Source organism: Oxyura jamaicensis, chromosome 5 (assembly GCF_011077185.1).
Source record: "Oxyura jamaicensis isolate SHBP4307 breed ruddy duck chromosome 5, BPBGC_Ojam_1.0, whole genome shotgun sequence".
Classification (NCBI taxonomy): domain Eukaryota; kingdom Metazoa; phylum Chordata; class Aves; order Anseriformes; family Anatidae; genus Oxyura; species Oxyura jamaicensis.
This window is the reverse complement of record NC_048897.1, coordinates 22782931-22806720: the sequence shown is the minus strand read 5'-3', so window position 1 is coordinate 22806720 and position 23790 is coordinate 22782931. Positions and strand designations below refer to the sequence as shown.

The 23790-nt window shown below is 54.2% G+C and overlaps 1 protein-coding gene and 1 long non-coding RNA gene across 2 annotated transcripts; both read left to right on the top strand.

Annotated features, from left to right (window-relative positions):
* The first annotated feature begins 2299 nt into the window (after window positions 1-2299).
* FOS (Fos proto-oncogene, AP-1 transcription factor subunit) lies at window positions 2300-4956 on the top strand. Its single transcript, XM_035328678.1, has 4 exons — window positions 2300-2538; window positions 2945-3196; window positions 3326-3433; window positions 3553-4956. The coding sequence occupies exons 1-4, from the start codon at window positions 2398-2400 to the stop codon at window positions 4159-4161; spliced, it is 1110 nt and encodes a 369-aa protein (XP_035184569.1). The 5' UTR covers window positions 2300-2397; the 3' UTR covers window positions 4162-4956.
* A 12369-nt stretch (window positions 4957-17325) lies between these two features.
* Window positions 17326-22786, top strand: LOC118168143. The gene is made up of 2 exons (XR_004751379.1): window positions 17326-18541; window positions 20703-22786. It is a non-coding gene; the product is annotated as an uncharacterized LOC118168143 (long non-coding RNA).
* The last annotated feature ends 1004 nt before the right edge of the window (window positions 22787-23790 follow it).

The following is a 23790-nucleotide window of genomic DNA, read 5'->3' as shown; positions in this document are numbered from 1 at the left end:
TCCGTGGGCACGCGTTGGAGCCCCAGCAGCAGCGTCCCCCTGTGCCAGCCCCACCGCCGGGTCCCCACCCCATGGCAGCCCCACGGAGGCAGGCGCCCGGTGTGCACCCGGGAAGCGAATCGCGGCGGGTGGGCCGGAGCCGCCGCACCGCGCTGCTGGCATGAACTTTCCCCTGGTGAGCAGCCAGATTTAGGCACAGCCGGCTCCTGCCCCAGAAGCGGGTTTTGGCGGTGCGGGCTGCACCGTCCCACACGCCTCGGGCACTTCTCTGCTGTGGCATTCCAAGCCCAGGCTCAGTTTACCGGCTGGGCTTGGGGCGGGGTGTGAAGGCAGGTGGGGGCACTCGCTGTCAGCCTGGGAGCAGCTTTCCAGGGGGCAAGCGGGGGGCCGGGCAGCTGGGGGATCCGGGGCAAGATCCCTGTTAGACACGTGCTGTCCCTGCCCTGCCAGCACCGCTGTGGTGCCTGAGCAGAGCAGCGGCCATGCCATGGTGTGGCAGCGAGGACATCCCCGTCCCCCAGGCAGGAGGGCTCTGTGCCCTGCCCATGTTCGGCCCCTGCGGGGCCGCTCGCTTCCTCTTATTCTCACACTCGCTGCGGTAGCGCCGTGCGTGCCCCGCGTTCGGAGCAAACAACAGGCCCACGTCATGTGTTTTCGGTTTCTCTGTTTCCTTGCCTCCGCCGGCACGTGCTCGAAACGCGCAGCGCCCGTGCGCTTTCCGTTTGGTGCAAACAGCGCGCCCTCGGTCACCGGCGGGGATGGCAACGGCAGTTTGCATGGACACCGCCAAAACATTTGGGGCCGGCCGCGAAGCGGGTCCCCCCCTGCTTTCCAGAAGCTTCCCTTGGGGGTGCAGTCGGGCCGGCTCTGTGGGCAGGCAGAGGGCTGAGCAGTGACTTTTAGCAGTGTGCCTGGAAAACTGGGGGATTTCAGTGTGCTGGGGGCTCTCACCATGCTGGGCACCAGTTTACCAGCCTGAGCTGGCCCCCGGGGACACCAGGAGGCCATGGCCTGCTGCTGCCTTGGCAGCCGGCCTGGGGTGAGCACTGGCCGGGGCGAGGAGCCCCGGGGGTCTGGGGGTCCTGACACGGCCCCGGAGGGCGGGCAGCCCCCGGGTGGGCGCTGAGCGGGCGAGAAGCCGCGTGTTCCCCCACAGGTCCTTCCCCGGGGACGGCGGGGCCGTGCGCTGCGGCAGTCCTTGGCTGTCCCCTCTGCTGCGCCGGGCAGCTCAAAAATAGCGGCTGGCCCAGTTCTCCCGCCCCCGTGGCCCAGATCTCGAAGAACAGCAGTCGCTCGCGAGGCAGCAGCGGCAGCAGCGGCATCAGGCGCTGCATTTAGCCCATGAGCTCAGGGAGCGGCGGAGGCTGCCAGCAGGATCCCAGCCCGGCTGGGTGACGCTCCCGCCTGGAGACTGCGCTGCGGGCTCTGTTTGTTGCTGTAAACACAGCTCGGCGCTGCAGCTCCCCTGTTACTATCTATAGCCGCGATCTCTTGGCTCCCGTGCAAGGCGAGGCTGCGGGCTGGCTCCCGGCTCCGCCTGACCCGAGCCAGGGCTGCCTGACGGCCCCAACGTGGGTGGGTGGCCCGGGGGAGCCGCGGCCGGCACCAAAACAAACCCGGCACTGGGGCAGAGGGCGAGCCTCGCCCCGCGCCGCCCGGGGGGGCCGTGCCCGTGCCCCTGCCCCGGCACCGCGGGGCGAGCACCCGGAGCCCGGCACCGCGGGCAGAGCCCCCCGTTAGCAGCGGGGGCAGACCCGGAGGGGGGGCGTGGGGTGCCCCCGCGGGGTCCCGGCATCCGTGGGCGCAGGGGGCGGCCCCGCCCCGCGCCCCCCCCCGCCCGCCCCGTCCCGCCCCGTCCCGTCCCGTCCCGCCGCACTTGGCTGCAGCCCTGGAGCGCTTCCCGTCAGTCCCGCCCCCCCGCACAGGATGTATCCCATATAAGGATATCTGCGTCAGTGGGTTCCCGAGCCCGCCCGTACCATTCCCATCGCGGGGGGGGCACGCCGCACGGCGCCCCCCCGCCTGCCTCACCCGCGGGGCTCCCCGCGCCCCGCTCCCCCCCCGCCCCTCTCAGTGCGGTCTCTCCCCGCGGGCAGCGGGGCGCGGCGGGGGGGGGGGAGCGGGGCGGGCTGCAGGAGGGGGCGGAGGCGTTGCGGGCGGCCCCCCCCGCGGGCGGGAGTGGCGCGCGCCGCGTGACGTGTGTGGCGTTCACGCGGCGGGAGGGTATAAAAGGGAGGCGCGGCGCGGTTCCCCGGCACCAGAGGCAGCCCCGGCGGAGGAGCGGCAGACGCGCGGCGCGCACCGGACGGGCTCCGCAGCCGGCCTCCCCTCCCCGCTCCTCGCCTCGCCTCTCCTCGCTCCCAGCTCCGCAGCGCACCGCAGGCGCGGCCCGCCGACATGATGTACCAGGGCTTCACCGGCGAGTACGAGGCGCCCTCCTCCCGCTGCAGCAGCGCTTCCCCGGCCGGGGACAGCCTCACCTACTACCCGTCCCCGGCGGACTCCTTCTCCAGCATGGGCTCCCCCGTCAACCCGCAGGTGAGGGGCTGGCAGCTATGGGGGGTGTGTTGGGGGAGCCCCGCTCGGGGCACGGCACGGGGCAGCACCGCGGGTCGGTACCGGCCGCTCACGGCCGGCTGCAGCCCCGCCGGGGGCCGCCCGGTGCCGGCGGGACGCGGGGAGGCGGCGGGGTGCGGGGGTCGGGGGGAGCCGTGGCCGGGCTGCGCGGCGCGGCGGGTGCGTAAAGCGGCTCCATTGATAAAAACGCGAGTTCATTGAGGAGACTCCGGAGCGGCGCCTGCGTCAGCGCGGACGTCAGAGCTATTTATAGCGGGCCGCTCTCGTGCGGAGCCGCCGCTGGCAGCGCGGCCCCGGGGGCGGCGGGGAGCGGCCCGGAGCGCTGCCGCCCCCCTGACCGTGCCCCCCCTTCCATCGTGTCCCGCAGGATTTCTGCTCCGAGTTGGCCGTGTCCAGCGCCAGCTTCGTGCCCACCGTGACGGCCATCTCCACCAGCCCCGACCTGCAGTGGCTGGTGCAGCCCACCCTCATCTCCTCCGTGGCCCCCTCGCAGAACCGCGGGCACCCCTACGGCGTGTCGGCACCACCGGCCCCCGCCGCCTACAGCCGCCCCGCCGTGCTCAAGGCGCCCGGAGGAGGCCGCGGGCAGAGCATCGGCCGCAGGGGCAAAGTCGAGCAGGTGAGAGGGGAGCGAGGTGCTGGGGGGGGAGGGTTTGGGGAGCGGGGTTTGGGGAGCGGGGCCGGGGGTGCTGCTCGGGCCAGGGGTCTGGCAGCGGCACTGACGGGTCCCCTGCTGCTCTGCCCTCAGCTGTCCCCGGAGGAGGAGGAGAAGAGGAGGATCCGCCGGGAGAGGAACAAGATGGCAGCGGCCAAGTGCCGCAACCGGCGGCGGGAGCTCACCGACACGCTGCAGGCGGTAAGTGCTGCCCGGGAGGTCCGGGGGGCGGGCCTGAGTAAAGTGGGGGGGCTTCCCCAAAACAATTGCACCTGGGGTGAGGCCGGCCCTGGCTGACAGCCTGCTTGCTGCCTCTGCAGGAGACAGACCAGCTGGAGGAGGAGAAGTCTGCTCTGCAGGCGGAGATTGCTAACCTGCTGAAGGAGAAGGAGAAGCTGGAGTTCATCCTGGCGGCGCACCGGCCAGCCTGCAAGATGCCCGAGGAGCTGCGCTTCTCTGAGGAGCTGGCGGCTGCCACTGCGCTGGACCTGGGTGCCCCCAGCCCCACTACAGCCGAGGAGGCTGCCTTCACCCTGCCGCTGATGTCTGAGGCGCCGCCGGCTGTGCCACCTAAGGAGCCCAGTGGCGGTGGGCTGGAGCTTAAGGCTGAGCCCTTCGATGAGCTGCTTTTCTCCACGGGGCCACGGGAGGCCTCCCGCTCGGTGCCTGACATGGACCTGCCTGGGGCCTCCTCCTTCTACGCGTCGGACTGGGAGCCGCTGGGTGCCGGGAGCAGCGTGGAGCTGGAGCCCCTCTGCACCCCGGTGGTGACCTGCACCCCATGCCCCAGCACCTACACCTCCACCTTCGTCTTCACCTACCCCGAGGCGGATGCCTTCCCCAGCTGTGCTGCCGCGCACCGGAAGGGCAGCAGCAGCAACGAGCCCTCATCTGACTCCCTCAGCTCCCCCACCCTGCTGGCCTTGTGAGGGGCTCGGCCGCCCCGCACTGACTGACCTGCCGGGCCCCCTCCCCTGCCCGTGCACCCCCACAGACTCGCCGCCACGCCCCCTGGGGCTCCCCCGGGCCTGGGGAGGGCCCTGCTGCCGCTGCCCCCCCTCTGTCTGGCTGGGTGCCCCGGGGCCTGGCGGAGCGCCCCGTGCCGAGGCCGCGTACCTCCTCCAGAGATGTAGCAAACCGCATGGAGTTTGTCTTGTCCCCAACGGCCCATCCATGAGAGCTGGTAGTCTGTAGCATGTCCCACATGGCTGGGTTGGTGACTCCCTCCCCTCCTTAGTATCACTAGCATTAATTAATTAATCCCTTGGTTTTAAATGATTGGAATTAACCTGGTGCTGGGTATCTCCAACTCGTATCTAGTGCAGCTGATTAACAATAACTACTGTGTTCCTGGCAATATCGTGTTCTGATGACTTAGCAATGACCCATCTTACGTGGGGGGAAAGAGACTCTATTTTATTTTCTAGTAGGTAGATGAATAGCTATATCCATGTACTGTAGTTCTACATCGATGTTCATTGTAACTTTACTGATCATGCATTGTTGAGGTGGTCTGAATGTTCTGACATAAGTTTTCCATGAAAACGTTTTTATTGTGTTTTTAATTTATTTATTAAGATGGATTCTCAGATATTTATATTTTTATTTTATTTTTTTCTACCTTGAGGTCTTTTTTGACATGTGGAAAGTGAATTTGGATGAAACTTAAGCATTGTTTGCTTATTATTGTTCAGAGACATTGTCAATAAAAGCATTTAAGTTGAGCACTGGAGCTGTCCTTGCCTTACCTTTTGCATCACTCCCGTGACCCTGAAGGGGCTCCCTGAACTCTAATTTGGGTTGGGCTCTGCAAACTGCAGCCTGGTGCAAGCTGCCTGAGGCACAGGGTGTGCTGGGGCAGGAAAAGCATTAAGTGCAAATCTGTCATTGCCATTGTTAATTAGGACTGGCTGTGGCTACGCCCTTCCCACCTACCAGTAGGGTTGCCCATCTTCTGGCCACCCTGTCCCCTTGGCATGGGGCTGCCTGCCCTGGGACTGGTACCCTCCTGCACCTCTGCCTTTCTGCAAAAAAAGAGGCTTTTCTTGCAGGGGAGTTCCAGCCTCTGAATCACCGAGGCTGGCTCCAGGCTGGGGTCCACCCTGTCATTAACATGTGGCTAACAGCCCAGCTTCCTCCTGCATGGGCAGGGCTGGGAACACTCCCTGGCTCCAGGTGTCCCTGGACTTGGTCTGGCTCTTCTAGGAGCAGCTACTGAGCGTCTTCTTCCAGGCATAAAGATGGGGGAGATGTTCCCACCTCTTGTATCTGAGCGGTGTATGGCATAACACTGACACTTCCCTTGCCCTTCACTTTGTACTGAAGTTAGCTCAGTCCTTGCATGAATGCAAGTTATGGCCAACAGCCTGCATGCTCCAGGAATGCTCTCCCCGCTGGGATCTGTGCAGCGTGGCTTTTTCCTCCAGTTAGTTTAAGGGAGCTGCAGCCCTCTGTCATTCCTGCTGCCTGCACAGTAAAATGTGTCCCTCTGTGAGGACAGCGTGCCTCACAGGGCTGGGGCAGATCACCCTTGTGTGCACGGTGCTTTTACACTCCCTCTCTCCTGCTTGCGTGAGCCTGCTCGCTCTCAGGAGCGCCTTTCTCAAGGTGATGGCAGAGGTGCCACCTGCGCTGGCACCTGCGTCTGGCTGAAGACTGCCTTGACGCCGTGCTCTCAGGAAATCTCTGCAGGCTGGAGGACTGCAGCGCTCAGGGTTTGTGCAACTGCAGGTTTCCTGGTCCCTGCTGCAAGCTCTGCTTTCTTCACCCCTTCCCCGATCAGAACACGCACAGGATGTCTCTCATCTCGGTAGTGCGTATTGCTCTGCTCGGGGCTTGCTCAACACTGCCCGCCCTGTGCAAAAGCTAACACTGCTCGTAGCGCTTCCGCCTTTCGGCGTGGAGCTGGCGGCAGCGCTGACAGCTGACAAAGAATGACCCCGGTGCCACCGAGATGCCGCCCACTTAGGTGCAGCTCCTTTCACATCACCGCACCGATTTACAGGGGCAACACCCAGGCACGGCAAACGCGCAATAGCTCTGACCCCTGAAGCTGTCATGTAGGTGTAGCTACAAGAGACTTACGTGACGGGTAACCTGGCGAAGTAACCAGGCATCACAACGGGCCTTCCGCTGAAAAGACCGTCGGGTTCACAACCGGGGAGTTAAGAGGCCCTGGGGAGGGATGTGTTGGATTCAGCGGAGACAGCACGGAGCAGCGCTCCCCCAGTGCCTGCAGGAGGACGGGGTGCTCCCGGCCCCACCGCCCGTCCCCGTCACTGCGCAGCTTAACACCAAGCGTGGGGCCGGGCTCTGCCAGCCCCCTGCAGCGTAGCCGAGCCTGGCGCTGCCCCGCAGCAGCACGGCAGCCGCCGGGCCTGGCGCCAGCTTTTGCTTTGGTCCTGCGGTGGTGCCGAGCGGGGGCACCGGGCGGGACCCGCTCCTTCGGCCGCAGCCCCGGCGCTGCTCCTCGCCCCGCCGCAGGCTCTGGGACGCACCGCGTGAAACTCGCGGCGTGCTGCGGGTGATTCACGTGCTTCCTGGTACTTGAGGGCCGTGGGGAGAGGCCCCGCGGGGCTCAGGGGCCGCCCGCCGGGCCCCGCTCACCCCCAGCGGCACCGGGAGCAGCGCCCGAGCCTCGCCTCCCCGGCCGCCATCTTCCCGCCCCCCTCCCCCCTCAGGGCGGCCCGGCCCGCGCATGCGCGCCCGCCGCCGTGTTTACTGTTTGGTTGCCAGGGCGGCGCGCGGCGGGGCGCGTCAGGGACGTGACGTCCCGGCTCCCCGCGGAGACGCCGCGAGCCAGCGCCATGACGCAAGAGCTTCCGGCCGTGCCCATATATGGGAAAGCGGCGGCGGCTTCCCCCGGCGGGCGCTGGTCTTTGGGCCGCGCGTGAGGCGCTGCGGCGGGAAGGTTCCAGAAGGGCGCGAGGGCGGCGCCGCCGGCCCCGGGGCGGCCGCCATCAGCCCCGTCAGGCCGCCATTACGGCTCCCCGAGGGGCCCGCGGCTCCCCGGGCTGCCCCGGCTCCACCTGTGCTGCTGGATCGCAGCTGGGGTGGCTCCGCTCAGTGCCAGGATGGTGAATTGTGACGCTTTTACTCTCCACGCGGCCCTAGATGAAATTAAATAACGATATATATATTACATATATATATATATATATATACGCACGCATACGCACCACGCTTGTGGTATTGCAGCTCACCCGTGAAACCTGCTGGCCTCAGGGCAGCTGGTGAGCAGGCACCGGCGTCCTTGAACTCTGGTTCTGCTGGCTCCCCGGCCACCGTTTGGCCAACAAACCTGACTCCTCTCACTCAAAATAGAGCGGGAGCCTGCCAGAAACTGCCACCGGAGCCAGTGGGCAGCTGGGAATAAACGGATTGTTCGGGGAAGGTAAGGGCTTAGGGGAAAACAACAACAACAACAAAAGTTTTGTGCTCGCTGCGGAGGATTTTGAGAAGGTTCCTGTGCTCAGTGTTCTGAGAGATTTACCAGAGGGTGTGTTTGAAGTGTCCACAGAAAAGGTTATGAAACAAAAGACACCGAACAGGCCCAGCTGGGTAGCGTGCATGCACGGTTTCTAAGAGAAGTTAAGATTTAAGTAGCTGGGCTGCCTACTGGTGGCTAAGTGTAGCATCTCATCCAGAAGTGCTGCGATACTTGGGAAGATAGTTAATGTGCCAGATAAAGTGCCCAGAAAATTCTGGAGAGCTGCCGACCAATGAGCCAGCTGTCTGTACCAGGCAAGGCAGTGAAAGCTGTTTAAAAAGGCAAACTACTGAGCACAAGGGGAAAAAAAAATGTACCAGGTGAGTTGGCAGCTTTTCTAAAGCATTCCTCACACCTTGTTTGAAGTCCTGTGAGGAGTCAGCAAGCATATGGAAAAGAGATTCCCCTGATGTCACTTGCTTGGGTTTTGAGAAAACGTTCTTTAACATCTATCAGCCAAAGCTTCTGAAAAAACTCAGGTGCTACGGAATAAGAGAAGATGTTTTCACATGAGTAGATGAGGCTGGTTTAAAAGATGGGGCACTAAAAATAATAATTAAAAAATGTTTTCTTAGGTGGAAGGAGTCTTTATGTGAAGTTGCATAAGGATCTGAATTGGAGCCTGGGGTCTGGAACAGGTGGTAAATAGTGAGGTGACTGAGAGGAAGTCGAGTAAGACTGAACAGGAGCGCGTGATGCAATTCTACGTAGGTAAAGCTGAAGTGTTCCAAATGGGGAAAAGACAATCCTTTACATATTCAAAACCAGCCTATAAGCTTATTTATCACTTAGAAACAACATCTTGGCATCATATTAGTTCCCTGAAAATCTCAGCTCAAGGCTTGGTAAATAAACAAATCAAATGTAAAGAGTCAAGAAAGAACTAGAGAACAAAGCAGAGAGCAGCATTCAAAGCACCGTGCAAATCCGCGGTGTGCCTGTGCTTTGAATGCTGTGTACAGTTCTGATCTTATCTTCAGAAGGATGTGAAGCTGTGAGAGGTGCAGGGAAGTAAATAGGCGTTTGGAGGTGTGGAACAGCTCCCGGGTGAGGAGCAGTTAAATTAATGAGGGATCTTCAGCCTTAAAGAGACACCTGTCAAGATAAGAATGATGACATCAAATGAAGGTTAGGGAAAATGTGAGTTGAAAACAAAGTTACGGGGGTTGCTCTTTCCATATCGTGGTTACTTGTGGAAAACCTGGCCGCGTGAATCTGTGGATCACAGAAGTTTGCTTAAGCTCAAGAGGAGTCAAGAAAACAAACAGAAGAACAAACCAATGAGTACTGTTAAATACAGAAATACCGCTTTTGGCTGAGGAAGTTCTGATTTTTCTAAATTTTGGGGGCCTTGGGGAATATTCTGAGGATGCAGCATTACACCCTTACATTGTGCTTAGAGCCTTCTTTAGGTGGTTGCTGTCAGCCAGCGTCAGAAGACTGGATGATAGCAGAGAGGGGGAGAAACAGAGGAAGGGAAACTTGGTCTGATCGACTGTGACTACTCCTCTGTTGTTTTGTAAATACTTAGCTAAACTTTCGCTCTTACTCTGTGCTTCCTTATTGAGGTAGGATTTGAAATTTGTTTAAATTATTACAAAATGTGATCTCATGTGTCTGTGCTTCTCATCCGTTCAGATCTTTTGCTGATAAGGTTGTTCTTGTGGCTTCCGGCGAGCTTTCCAGTCATAGCGGGTATACTGGTGACCCGGTGAGACGCTGAAGTGAAACCAACAAACACTCATTCTTCTGATATGGAAACAGCGGATATCCACAAGGGACCTGGATGTTATATCAACAGGATACCATGGGAAAACAAAGGAAGGTCATAACTAACATGTGGACAAAATATCTTTATTGTTTCCAGTGATGGAGCTCTTTTTTTTTTCTTTTTTTTTCTTTTTTTTTTCTTTTTTCTTTTTTTTGTCTTCAGAACAACAGATTTTTAGCTCCTCTTCACTGATTATATTGGAGCTTTGTTTTTACTGCAATAGCAGGAGACGTGTCAGTTGCCAGTAGCACACAGCAGAGAGAAGGAGAAGCACTGTTACAGCATTTAAGCATGTGCTTTGGCAATTCAATTAAAACAGTAGCGTAACCTAATCATGATGTGTCACTAACCTTGAGGACACAAAGGAAGATAAACTGAAGTCATTTGCTGTCATTACATAAGAGTTGAGTGCAAAGCCAAGAATGGGGTTTCGGCACAGATAAGGATTTCGCTCTGAGACTTTCAAAGAATTCAGCTCTTGACAGCTTTAACTCTTCATAGGAATTGCAGATCCTCCCCCCAGGTTTGTCAGCAAGTTCCAGGTGGTCAGGTGCCACAAGCCTGGGCTCCGGAGCTATGCCTGGGGCTAGGTAGCAGGGAGCTTGGGACTGCTGATTTTCCACCCTGCTCTGTTGCCCAGTAATAATTCTAGTCCCTGAAATACTTTTGGGTTGTGCCAATGAAGCTGGGCTCCTGCCGCTCTCCCTGGTCATCCAGCAATACCCTAGCAGGTTTCATACTGCATTTCCTACTTCATTGCACTTTGGCATATGACAAGTCCTTAACTTACCTCATGGCTGTGTAAGGTGTTTAATGCTCCAAAAATAACCCCGGTGTCTAAAAGAGCTTGGCAAACTACCTCCAAATCATGCTACATATTGGGTAGGATTTAAGCGAAATATGAAATAATTTATTTCACTAGAAGGTAGGTAGCTATCTGTATTTGGAGATGAATATGGTGAAATAACACACGAGAAAACATGATACTCTACTGACTGCTTATCTTCCAGATCTTTGTTTCAGCCTGCAAGCTGAGCTGAGGGGCCTGGCACGCTGATGGGATGGTTTCCACAGCTGTTAGAACTGCAGAATGATGCTCAAACTGGCTACCTCCCCCAGAAGGCATGTTCCTGATTAGGAACATTCATTTGAGAAAAGTTTTATTTATAGTCTGTATACCCCTACTTGCCTAAGGACCTTCTGAGGGCAAATGCTCCACTGGGCATGGCTTCTGGTTCCTAATCCCAGTACATTTGGTCAAGATGTGAACTTGTAACTGTCTGCCTCACGGAACACCGTTTGCTGTAGCTCTAATCCTTGTGTGAAGGCATGACGGGAGCGCAGGACTTCTGCTCCTTACGCCTGGACAGGCTTAATGTGGCTTCCTGATAAACCTGTCATTATCATGTATAAATAAAACTTATTTGCCAAGAAGGTTTTAGCGCTTCAGAGTAGCAATGTTTTAATTTTTCCTTGTAATTTTTCTAACCTATAATACGAGAAATGCTTTACAACTATTTTCATGGCAAAAATACACGTAGATTATTTGCTGATTCCTTCTGGAGAGTAGATATGAATAAGACAGTTCTGGAACTGTCAGTGTCTGTGCGTTTGTGATCAAAGTGCCAACCAATTCAATTTGCTGGATATGTGGAAATGTATACAATGCCATGTAGTCAAAACCCAGCAAAATCTTCCTCCAAAGCGCTTTAACTTTAGGACCAAAGTCTACATTATTTTTCCTCTCCATGCCGCATTCTCACTTGCTATTGTAACATCAGACAGTGGCTGCTGCTAAGGGCCTGAACTGCTGCATGCATGTGAGAATGATTACCATAGCTAATTTAAGGCACGTGTAGTTGCACGGGGAATGACCTCACAGCCAATCTTGTCATAAATACAGCTTAATTACTGGATATTGAATGGCAGATTGTGCCCTGCAGGTGATCAGACACAGAATGTGGTAAAGATCAGCTCTGACTCTTAACCAAAGGTTTGTATTTCCTTTTAAGATCCATCATGCACTGGAATAATCATCTGTGTTCATGAGGACAAAGTATTTATTATTATATAATGATTTCCACCTGAGGATCTCCTTGCTCCTTACGGGCGCTAATGATTAAAGCGTTCTGTTCTATTCTGCATCTTACCATGAGCTTTTCCAGCGTAGCAGCCGAGTACTTTCCCATTAACCTCAAATGTGACTAATACGCAAATGTGTGGTTTGTTCCCCCCTCCTCTCCCGGCTGGTTCTGGGTTGCAGTGTGTTCACAGCACAGGTGGAAGAAGCGTGCCTTGCGATCTTCAGGGGCAGGTCCTGAAGTGTCCCTAGGGAGTTCATTCTCTCTGTTTGGACAGGTCCCCAGAAAATGGGGTCTACTGCACAGGCAAGCATTGCATTATTGCAGAGTCCTCTTGCACCACAGGCAGCTGTTGATTGCAGTCTATCTTGGTGGCCCAGGTGACTTGTTTTTGATGCGCTGGTGCCAGGCCACCAAGTGCCTTGAAGGTAAGAACCGAGTTTAACTGACTCAGCTGCCCTCCAGCACCCCATGAAGTAGGTGAAGGGTGTGATTCATGTTAACAGCCAGGTAAACTGAGGCACTGAAACTGCAGTTCCAGGATAGTTTTGATTAATCTACGTTGATGGTCCTGCTGTGTTCACTTCTCTGATCTGTGTGATTCTGTTCCCTTCCTGGATTCTGCACAGTTACTTGCTTGAGCCCTCGGTGAAATGGTTCAGAAGTTACACTGGCTGGCACCAAAAATGTTTTTATGTGGAAGGGTTAAATTCCAGCTGAACGTGGTCCCTCACCAAAGTTACTGCGGAATCAGTCAAATGCTAGTACCAGAGCAATGGAAGAGGGCGATGGAAGATCCTGCAGCTGACATCTGTAACAACGTGTGTGGAGCAGCATACTGAGCACATAAGTGATTTCCCTAAATTCAGTTTGGGAATATTGACTCTTCAGAGCATCTGCCAAAATCCTAATGTTTCACCATGAAGGTGCCCAAACACTATAGTAGGTTGCCCGGAGAGGTTGTGGAACCTCCAGCCTTGGAAGCAGTCAAAACTCGACGAAGCCCTTTGAGCAGGGCTGGGCTAGCTCACCTCCAGAGACCCGCTGATGTGATAAGTCGAGTTGATCAATGGGATCAGGTGCGTTAGGAGAGCTACAGGAGTAACGTGGTGGTGGCGGCAGTGCGTGTGAGAACAGCCCAGTGGTAAGGCACATGGCTTGTAATGAGGATCTGTTCCGGATACGTGAAACACCTCCGAGTACCTCCGCAATCTGCGTGACGTACTCAGAGAGATCTAACTGTAGCAGTTTAAAGTACCATCTTTGCGCTCTGCAATGGGTTTATAGCTCTCTTTGGTGACAGAAAGGAGTCCGTTCTGAACCCTCCCTAGTTCCTAACCCTGTTAGCAACTGTGGGGAAGGTCTTGTGCAGAGTTCCCAGATGCCAAGTGGCAAAGGCTGAAGTTCCCATACCTCCTGGAACACGTGTGTTAATCCTGGCCAGGAGAACAGGGTGGAGAGACTGGCATGGGAATGCCTGAAACCACCCCAGCTGGTTGCATCAACATGTAAGTCAGACCCCTGAGGCATTGCTTTTAGGCTCAGCCACCTCTAAACCCACGTCTTTGGGGTCCTGAGAAACATCATCCATCTGCTGGGGATTCTTACTGCCATGTCTGAACTTCCCTACTTGTCAGATGTGTACAAAGAGCCATATCTTAAAGAAATGCGCTATAGTTTTTACTGGAACTGACCGAAGTGAGACAATGTCTTTGAGGCTTTAGGGTTTAGTTTCACGGTGGGTGTGCAGCAGGATCCTAACCAGCAAACTGTCCCGTACAACGGCACAAGGCTGCCCATGTCCCCTGGGTTTCCGCAGTCCCCTCCAGCTCCGGTATCAGTGAAGTCTTGGTGCTCCTTGAGATTTCATCATTACTCCCGTAACGTTCTGCGTATTTCTTAAAGCCGGAGTGCCTGGGGCCAGGCGGTTAGGTAAGAATCTGAATTTCATTTTCTGCTAAGCTTGTGTTTAGATCTCCAGATCGAGGAGGGGAGTTGAGCAACACGAACCCTGCAGCCGCAGACGCTGGAGGCAAGGAGCAGCGCTCCGCCTTCACAGCGGCAGCATCCAGCCCATCTCGGGAGTCCCTGCGGCTCCGGCTGCCCTCTGTCGGCCGGCGACATGTCGCAGTGCCTGCCTCTGTCGGCCGGCCGCCTCCCTGCCCTGCTGCTGGGGCTGGGCACGTCCCGCAGGCTCGCAGGCATGCTGCCGGGCCGGTGGGTGAGCCCTTCTCCTGCCTTCCACTGCTCCCTGCTGGTGCCTCGCGAGCTGAGCAGAGGAGAGGCGGTGTGGTCTAACCCCGTTAGTTCAGCCTCCTGGGGTCCCTCTAACTAGTAACCCTGCTGTGTAGTATTTCAGCCACTGCCCCGATTGGGTATTGTGCGTGAATTTGCTGGGCATGTGCTTTGTCACTCTGTTCAGGGCATAAAAAAAAAATATAAATAAATAAATAAATAAAATAATCACAGAGTACTGGCCCCACTATTGACCCTTGAGGAATGTCACTTAACTGCTGGTTGTCACTTAGACTTTACTGCTGATCAGCTTTGAGCCTGGTGCTCCAGCCAGTTTGCCTCCTCCCTTATTTATTATTTATGTACCCGGTCAATATCTCACTGGTTTGGCTGTGAGGATACTGGGGGAGGTGGCACTGAAAGCCCCACTGAAGCCGAAGTTGGTCACTGTCTCAGTCAGGGCCAAAGGGCTGATGTGCTGTAGTACACACAGCTGCTTTGCCAGCTGCCCCAGACAACCCCCCCGGTTCTCTCCACAAAACTGGTACCCAGTCCCTGTCCCGATGCCGTCTCCTGTCCGCACTAACACTGCTCTCAGGCTGCCCCCTTCACTCTTGCCTGTCTACTTCCCGAAGGCTGCCTAGCATCACACAGGCGCTTCCTAGGGGCAGGGCCAGGTAGGTAGGTAGGCTTCTTATAGAAAGGACAGGTTGTTGATACATGGCCAGACTTGCCCCGGAGTTCTCTGCCTTGCCGTACATCTGCTGTGCAGTCTGAGAATGAAAATAATTTCTGATGAAATCTCTTGTCCTTAATCCTCTCAAATATGTATATGTGCTGATCTTGGGTGCAGTTTACCTAATGAAGCTTTGGATAGAATAAACTGTTCCTGTAAATACCATGCAGATTTGGGGGCCCGGCAACCTCCTATCAGATTTTGCCCTAGGAAATGGTAAAAAGTCTGTGAGAGAGATTGTGGGGTTGGGATCTGGCAGAAATTGTGGGGGTAGGATCTGGCACTTGGGAGAAGTGCTGAAGTACAGCACGCAAGGAGTCTGGACTCCCACAGGCTATGCTAGGGGAAGAAATTTGCCTTTGTTTATTTTTCTAAGTCTGTTTTGTTGACTCGCTGAACCGTGTTCTGCAGGAAGGACTTGGGGAGATCTTGGGCCGAGCCTGTTTTGGGCCAGAGAGCCTCACGCCGAATGGCTGACAGAAGCCAGATCCTCGAAGGAATGCCTTGCTGTAATTAGCATGCTGGCAGGAGGGGTTCAGGTGGCACTGAGTATTAAAGGGCTCTTTGGATACAGAGGAGGATGTAGAGCTTGTTGGATTCAAATGCTGTGCGGTGCTTATTAACTTGGGGTGACTTCCAAAGTAAGTAAATGGGCAGGGAAATACATCCCTGCAGAAAGGAACCTCAGAACTTTCTGCACTGAGTTACTTATGTCCTTCTGCAAAATGGATGGCAAGAGAAAACATATGTCCCCAAATGGCTCGTGACATTTATGTCTTATCTTTTGAAGCCAGAACAGAAATCCTTGTGTGGTGGGAAGGGGAGTTAGGAGTAACACATGAGTAAGAGTGTGGGTAGGTTGAAGAGTAGACCGGGGAAAGACACTGACTTGGAAATGGCTGTGGAGAGCTGAGGAGGTGAGACATCAAGAAGCAGCAGACTTACAGTCATGCCAGGTATAGTTTTAGACCAGTAATTTCCTGAACATACAAAGGTCCGACTAAACCCAACTGGCCACAGTGTGATAAGTGCTGGTGCTTTGCCAGGTCTGTTATTGCTAAGGCATTTTCAGAAACAGTCATGGTTCTGGTTACTTTGGTTTCTTTGCTGTCACCAGAGATGCATCTATAGGCTTAAGCTAACCCTATCTCATGACTCCCTTTGTATCTGACAGCCTGGAATGTCCTGCTACTCACTGTGGCACATGAGAACCAAGCCCGTGTAGTCTGAGGTGCATTTGTTTTGTTGCACACACTTGGATCAATGGCTCATTCATGTGCATTAGCGTTTGGCTAATGGTTCACGAGGAAAAAGTTCTTCCTTTGCTTCTTTCTACATAGCAATCCTGCTGCTGACAGGCGAGACATTAAAATAAAGGCTGCATAGCTCTTATTGATTCTACCCGAGACTATTTTTTTTTTTTTTCCCTTGGAAGCCTTGCACGCAAAGTCTTGCATGGTGCCGTTCAACTCAGGCTCTGGATCAAGTCTTGCAAAGATTGGGTGCAGCTGCAAGACTCCTGGAGGGATTTTTATCCTCACATCAGATGGAGCTGGGGCAAAAAAAAAAAAAAAAGGGGTAAATCACAGAGCCAGCAACTTTCTTGGCGTCTCTGGTATTGTGGCTCCTCCTGCCCCTCCGGCCTTCAGAAATGTACTCGGCAGAGCTGCCCGCATAGAAAAACAAATGCATCCCAAACCAAAACAAACAGAGTTGGGTGTTGGTAGTGAATGGGCCAACACCGTGTGCTGGCGTCATCTCTGCCCACTGCCAGCACGTTGTCATAGGAACAGCTGGATTATTTTACAATCCAGCTGTGGAGCCAATTCTCCAAAGGAGTAGCCTGGAGGGAGGAGAGAGGGGCGGGCAGAAGGAAGCGTTGCTGCATTTTCTGGTAACTGAAGGGAGGAGGAGTATTAGTGGCGAGAGTAAGGGAGGGATTACAGTGCGTGCCATCTATCATAGCCTGAAACCACAACCAGTCATTTCCAGATAACTGACTCTCTCCTCCTAGCTGGATCTGGGAATTAAGAGCTTCCCTGTGGAAGAAAGGGTGAGGAAATAGGAAAGTCTTTTTTTGTATTAAGACCGATAAAGTGTGCTTCGCAGCACGTTGTCCTGCAGTGACCATGGCTTGCCCACTGCGTGGAGTGCTCTGCACCTCTGCTGCGCCCCGCCAACTCCAGAAAGTTGGAGCTGATCAAGCGGCGGCTGCTAGCTCACCAGGGAAAAGATTCACCACCATTTCCCTTGCCCTCTAGGAATATCTGTGGCTGTTTCCTCTCTGTAAGTAAGCTCCTTGGATCATATTTTGAGCCTGCAGCGTGCTGAGGGCTCTGTAGGTACCCTAGTGGAGGCTCAGGCTTTGTGCTCATGAGCACGCTCGATCTGATGGCCGGAGCTTCGCCCTTTAAGGTCTTGTGCTTTAGCAGGTCCCACAGGCTGTGTGCTCCAGGAGCAGTACCCTGCAGTGACCATTGGGTCACCAGATCCTGTGGCAGTTGTGACAGCAAAGCAGTGCTTTGGCGCGACTCAGCCAGGGCTGCGTGGAGGTGCTTGTCCTGGAGTGCGGGCCGAGGCCAGGCAGATGGCCTGCCAGGCAGCCGGGGGCCCTACAGCGACCTGGCCCAGGGCAAGAGGTGCCCAGGGAGGCGGCAGGTGGTGCAGGCCGGTGGCTCCGGGCCCTGCTCCTGCTGGGCCTTGCGCGGTGCTCCGCAGCCTGCCCTGCCTCGGCACCGGTGCCTTGGAGACGCCTTCCCCGGGCAGTGCCCTCGCCAGAGCTGGAAGGAGAAGTCCCATTTTATTGCTGGACTTAGAAGTGATGAGGGCACGATAGCAGACAACAACAGGATGCCGGGGCACCGTGCTTTTACCGAGTTCAGAAACCATGCCGAACCATTTTCTGTTCTCGGCCTTTTTCCTTTTGTGTGTCATGTGTGCTTGTACGGATCGGTGCCGTGTGTGCAGGCTAGGGGCAGACTTGAAAAGGGAGATCTGTGCCGTGCCTTGCTGGTTCTTAACATTTTAGAGTTGCAAAGGCATGTTTTAGGCACTGCAATGCCTTCCTCCATCCCTTCTGCTTTCTCCATTCTTCTGGCTCCTCCCAGTGGTCTCTGCTGACCCTGCTACTGAAGGCTTTCCACCCCTTCCAGAGGGACAGTCGGGAGGCCTTGTTCACATCCAGCCCAGCTTCCAGCACGTGGGCTTCTTTACCAGGGCATCTCCAGACTTGGGAGAGAAGCCCTGGTGGGCGCTGGCAGCCTTAAGGGATTTGCAGGATTTTGACTTGCTTGTAAAAATATCTTTTTGACAAATTGACTTCTGGGCTTTTCTTAGTAGGGCGGTTCTGGACCTGGCCCCTGTTCTGGAGGAGTTACCTACAGTTGAAAATAGCAGTGGAGAAGTGGTCGGAGTTTGGCCCATAAAAGACGTGAAGGAATTTCTTTGCCTGGCATCTACACTGCCACTTCGGTTATTTCCACATTTGCAAGGAGATGCAGAGATTCCTCTTTCCTCATTGTATTTTTGGTCTCTGCTGCTTTGGGGACATGATTGAAGAGACAAGCTGCAGGCAGTGACTAATGAAGTGTCTCAGATGTCTTTCCATGATGAGGCAGCCTAATGTGGAAAATGCTGCCCTTTTTCTGGGGGGAATTTTGTCTCTTGCTGCCTGTTATAGGGAACCCACTTTCTTGTTCTTTATTTTAGCCTTCAGCAGAGGAGGAAGAGGAGGAAAGGGGTTTTCAGGCCAGTCAGCAGGAGCCTTTTTTTCTAGAGCTTCAGCAGATCCTCACCACAGTGACACTCAGGTTAGGCTGTTCCCAATTTACCCATCTCAGCTGTTACAAATTTACCCAGAGTGGTCTCCCCATGCAGCCCACCTCCCCTCTTGCTGTTGTGAGTAATCTGTAGCCGAGTGACTTGGAGCTGTGGCACCAGGCAGTGCGGTGAAGCAGCAGCAGCCCCCAGCCTGATGATGTGTGGGACATGCAGGCAGGTGCGTTGTTAGAGCATGGAGTGGCTCTTGTGATGTGTGCAATGAGAGCAGCAATTGTTGGGTCCCTGGGTTTCGTGTGTGTGCAATATAGGTTCTCTCTCTGTTTGTAAAACAGCTGGCTTTGGCTTTTATTTGTCAAAAGCTTGGTCTTGATAGATAGCAGGATTGTCCATCAATAGAAATTAATGAATTACTGAATTACTAGACATGGGAGCTGGGGCAGAATGTGGGAAGGAAGCAGAGAGAAGAGAAAATGAAATCTTGTAATTGTAGGAGAGCAGGGGAGGTGCAACGTTGGCTTTTATGGGGAGTACGCTCACTTCGTGTGGGTCTGGCGAGGAGCAGGTCGCTGGGAACATTACTGTTCTGTGGAATTACGTGGGCAAAGCCTGACCTACTCTGGAACTGTGAGGTGCTGTGTGCCAGCTCTGCTCCAGGGGATCCCCAGCAGAGGTAGGTTTGTGGCAAGGGGAACCCCGGCCCCAGGAAAGTGACCCAAGGCTCAGCACCCGGGCTGCTGCCCCTGCCAGGGGCAGTGGCGATGCTGGAGCAGGAGCACACGCAGCAGGGGCACACGCTGCTACCCGGCCCCTCCTGCCTCTCATATTCTTAACTGGTACTGTACAGGGCACCTGGATTTAGGCCTGCTGTAATTGGTGCTGCATCCCCAGAAAATATGCAGTCCAGCCTCCTCCAAATGTTTGTGTGTGGACGAACACGACAGGTTTAAGAGCAGGAAAAGCTAATTTTATTTTATTTATTTTTTTGCTTCCTGGTTGGCCCCAGCTTTCAGAAAGGTGTTAGCTATGAATCCTGACAATTAACAGACTGTTGGAAAATGTTTTAGAGGGTCATGGCTATTTTGGCTGCTGGGTAAGTGAAAGGCTGCTGAGGGTGAAAGCAGAAATCCAACTCGGTGCTATGCTGTTTGTTACTGTCCCTTTTATTATCCTTGTTCCCTTTGATGTGGAAATGTTGGCCACCCTTGCCCTCTGGAATGGTGCTCAGGTGTAATAATGTGGGACATCTGTCTGCTCTGAGCCTGTGCTACTCATCCCCTTCTTGTCAGGGCCAAATTTTCTATGCACCCATAAAGCCAGTGCTTAGCTGCACTTTCAGGCAAAACTGCCCATGCGAAAAGGAGCTTCAGGCACTGCAGTGCACATGGAAATTGTTTGTGCAGACTTTATCCAAACTCCTGTGTTTGAGAACATCCCGTAAGCAGTCCAAACACTTTTACTAGAAAAAGATTGTTAACAGCCAGTCCGTCAGAGATCCTGAAAGTGTTTGTTATCTTGAACTGGACGTGTAGATAGGAATGGAGTTGCAGGGTCCTGGCATTTGGTGCTCCTCTAATCAAGTACATCATTGTCCTTCGAGGAGTAAGCAATAAATAAATAGTTCTTTAACAGGTCAGAGTTGATTCATCATGAAAAAAGAGCTGCTCTGCTTGCAAACTTTTCAGTCTCCTAAGCTAGGCGTCAGTTGTAATAATTTTATTTTATTTTATTTTGAAAGGAAACATGATCAGGTCAGATTTAGCCCTCCAGTTTAGGCTTTCTGTAATAGCAAACCCATTGGAATCACTCGATGATCAAAAATAAAGATCAAGTGAAGACTTTCTCCAGAAAAAAAAAGAAAATGTGCCTTTGCCCATTGTGCTTACAGCCTTGGTATTGCAGCCATGGAATGTGGCAGAGGAGATGGGCTTAAAAGCATAGGCAAATGTGAAACTAATTAGCCTGGTGTCATTGTCCAAGCTGAATGAAGTGCTGAAAGAAAATAAACATTCACAATGAAACCCAGCATGGATCTAAACAAATTCTTTCAGCTTTAGTAATAATCTGCAGTGCTTCCTTAGTAAATGTATGACTGGGGAATTTTCTGTTTGAGCTGTGACTGTACTCTGACACCAGCACCACCGAATCTGTACAGCTATGGCACAGACCTGCTCTTCCAAAGGGCTTTTGCCACAGCGGCTGGGCCAGGCTCTCTCTCTCTTGTTTCTATCAAAGTGTTTCTTTACACAGGCAGTCGTGGCAGCCTTAAGTGTCAACTAAGCGTGCAGCTGCATGCACAGTTTTCCCTGTTGCTTTGGACTCCTGCCTTTTAGAGATCAGCCCAGAAACAATTATGTTTTTTTTTTAAACTTGCTTTGCAGCTAGTGTGATCCTCGAGCGCCTTCATTTCCAGAAGTAGCCAGTCAGTGGCTTTCTCCTTAGATAAAGAATTTTTTGTACCCTGCCCTGTGAGCAGCTTGTTCGCTGCAAGGATGACTGTAGCTGCAGTTAGGTCTGCTGCGAAATTCCCAAGATTCCCATCAGCAGCCTCGTTTAAACATCTCCCAGCCCTGCTATAAACAAGCAAGAGACGCTCACCCTGCACCCTGGCCGGGAGCCAAGGGCATCGGGCGCTCCAGCTGGAGACAGAAGGGGAGCACAGAAAAGAGTGTCAAGTCATGAATCATGGCAGTGAGGATCGACAGCCACCGTCAACAAAACCAGGCAAACCTGGGGCTGGCTGCTTAATTAAGCAGTTTATTTCTCATCAAAGTGACAATGTGCAGGCAAGCTGGAGAGGCAGCAAAGCACTGCTGGCAAGCAGCTGCCTTTGCTCCGTGCTCGTGGGGTGCCTCCTCACCATGTTCTTCGACAGCGAGATACCACTAGGGCTGTGGATGGAGTTTGTGGGCCTCTTGGCTGCTTCTGGCTGGTTTCCTAAGGTGACAAAGCCTACGTAATTGTGCTGTTTACCTTGGGGCCCTTCTGGCAACTTCTGAACATAGCTTCAACCAGATTTGAGAAAAGATTAGAAATTTCCAAGATTATTATATTTCTACAGATTTTATGACGCTCTGCGGGTGGAAAGAGAACCGGGCCCAGGTCAGTGCCTTGCACGGCAGAGGCAGGGAGGGTGCAGCCGATACAGAGCTCGTCTGGCAGCTGTGACCTGTGTATGCAGGGTGCACGTGTCGGTGCGACAGCCAGCACACGCATACGTCAGGACTAGCCAGAGCAGGGAAGGAAAGGGGCGTGAAGGGAAAACTGGGATTAACGCAGGGCGGGAGGGGCATACAAGGGCACAGGAGACAAAGGCAGAATAGGGCTCACTGGCTATTTTCATCTGTTCCAAGATCCTTAGCCATGCCAGGTTGTGCTGCTTAATTCTGTGAAGAAATCTGTATGGTCTGTGCTCACCGGCAGAGCTTAGAAACGCCTCAGGAGCTCCATGTTTGAGGTGTGAGACTTGCTTGGTTGGCTGCATCCTGAGCAACTTCGTTACTGGGCTGGAAGCTTGAACATGGTGCCTCCATCGTGAGGGGTTTTGGGGGATTTAGGTGCAGCCCAGCAGCTCCTGGCAGGTTTCCAGGGTGGCATAGCTTTTTTCTTGGACAATTCTCAGTGCCTGGCCTAAATATGCTGTCACCCCTCGTGTGTGTGGGATAACAAAGGCTGGGGGGATGCTCCGTGGCAAGTGAAGTTGCAGTGAAGTTTTCCTTGGGTTCTGCCTAAGCAGAAAGTTCACGGGACCACAGTCTTACATTTTCTTGGCACAAATGGCCTCGTACCCAAGCAGGCGCCGTGTTTCCTGTCTTATGGCACATCTTAACACATTACTTTGAAGGGCTGCAGCTCTGTTTTGCAAGGTGATCTCCCGCAGCACAGCCAATGCCAGTAGATGCTCGTGATTAACCGCACGCCCTAGGGTGTCCTCCTTCATCCCTGCCACACTGCAGTGCTCCCCACCTGGGCTGATCTGATGGGTTGTCAGTGTGCCCCGTGACTCTGGTGTCACCTTGAGCAGAAACCCCATGTTTTTTTCTGAATCGGGAGTGCACGGCCTCGTGTGTGTGACCAGTGGGCGCAGCCAGCTCCCTCCTGGTTGCCGTGCCCCCTGCTCCTGCGAGGTTATGTAAGGAAAGATGAAATTTTCTCCCCAGAGGCGGGGGAGCGAATGCAGTCTCCAGCAAACCTGGAACAAGGAGCAGCTTGGAGAAGGTGTGCTTCCAGGCCACGTGCCAGCGCTGAACCAGCACCAAGAAACCGCGGCAGGTTTACAGAAATGCCACAGGCGAAACGAGAGCTCTGGTAATTCACAGGCTCCCTGGGTCTGACAGGCAACCATCCAGCCTCACCTCTTGTATAAGACTGGCCCCTTCATTTCGTGTAGTTACCCCTGTCCCACACCCAATAATATGTGCTTGCCAGCGGTGCTTTTGGGAAGTTAAACAGCCCTGGTGCAGAACCGACTGGCGACAGGGAATCTACCACTTCCACCGGCTGAGCAGCCACACTCCACAAAACAGTGTTTTATTTCTAATCAGGAATTGCCCGGTTATGGCATCCGGCTGTGGTTACCATTCTTCCTTTCTTCAGGAGATGAAAGACTTTCTGAGTGCCTCATGTTTACTCCGTGGGACTGCAGTGGCATAAAGGCACTTTCTTCTGTCTGAGAGGCCAAGCAGGTTGAACTTCCTATGGGGCAGATGGAGCAGCTGTCAGCCACTGGGGTCTCTCTGCCCACTCCTTTCCCCCGTGGCCAACAACCCTTTTAGACCAGGGAAGTTACGCTTTTACCATAGCTGTACGTTGGTGTCAAGTATCTTCCATGGCCCCTACCCACCACGTCCTCCTCTGAGTGCCCACTGCAAGGCTGGATTTTAACCCACGTTCTGAAGGGAAGTGCTCGGAGCCACTCTGTATGATGCAAGGTGCACATTGAGGGCCAAAAGGAGTTAATCACTACAGGGAAATGGGCTCTGCTATCTACACAGAGCGTGGGAGAGAAAGAAGAAAACTCTCTAGCAGGGAGAAAGGAAAGATATGTCCTTGCAGTGGCCCTGCCAGTACCAAAATAAATCTCAAAGAGGGGAAACAGCAGCAGAGAGCTACCAGCACAAAGGCATAGCAGAGGAGCAGATATCTTCCTGACTAAAGGCTGCCAGCTCTGGACCTTGGTGGTTAGTTTGCTTTGGTGAGCCCAGTAACCACCGGTATGTGCTTGTCCTTCTCATCAGTGGGCCGCTCGCTGCACAGGCCAAGTGGCGACGCTGAGGGCAACAGCCTAGCAGGAATGTGGCTGAGCCATTGGATCAAATGCTGGATTTGAACCAAGCCCGTTCTGTTTTGGAGCAACTAAACCACCCGGTGGGCTGGAAAAAGCTCTGGGGAACCTCGACCAAGGTTGCTAGAGAGCAAAGTCGCTGAGAGTTTCCATCCAAAAAGGATCCAGGCAACATCTCCTTACAG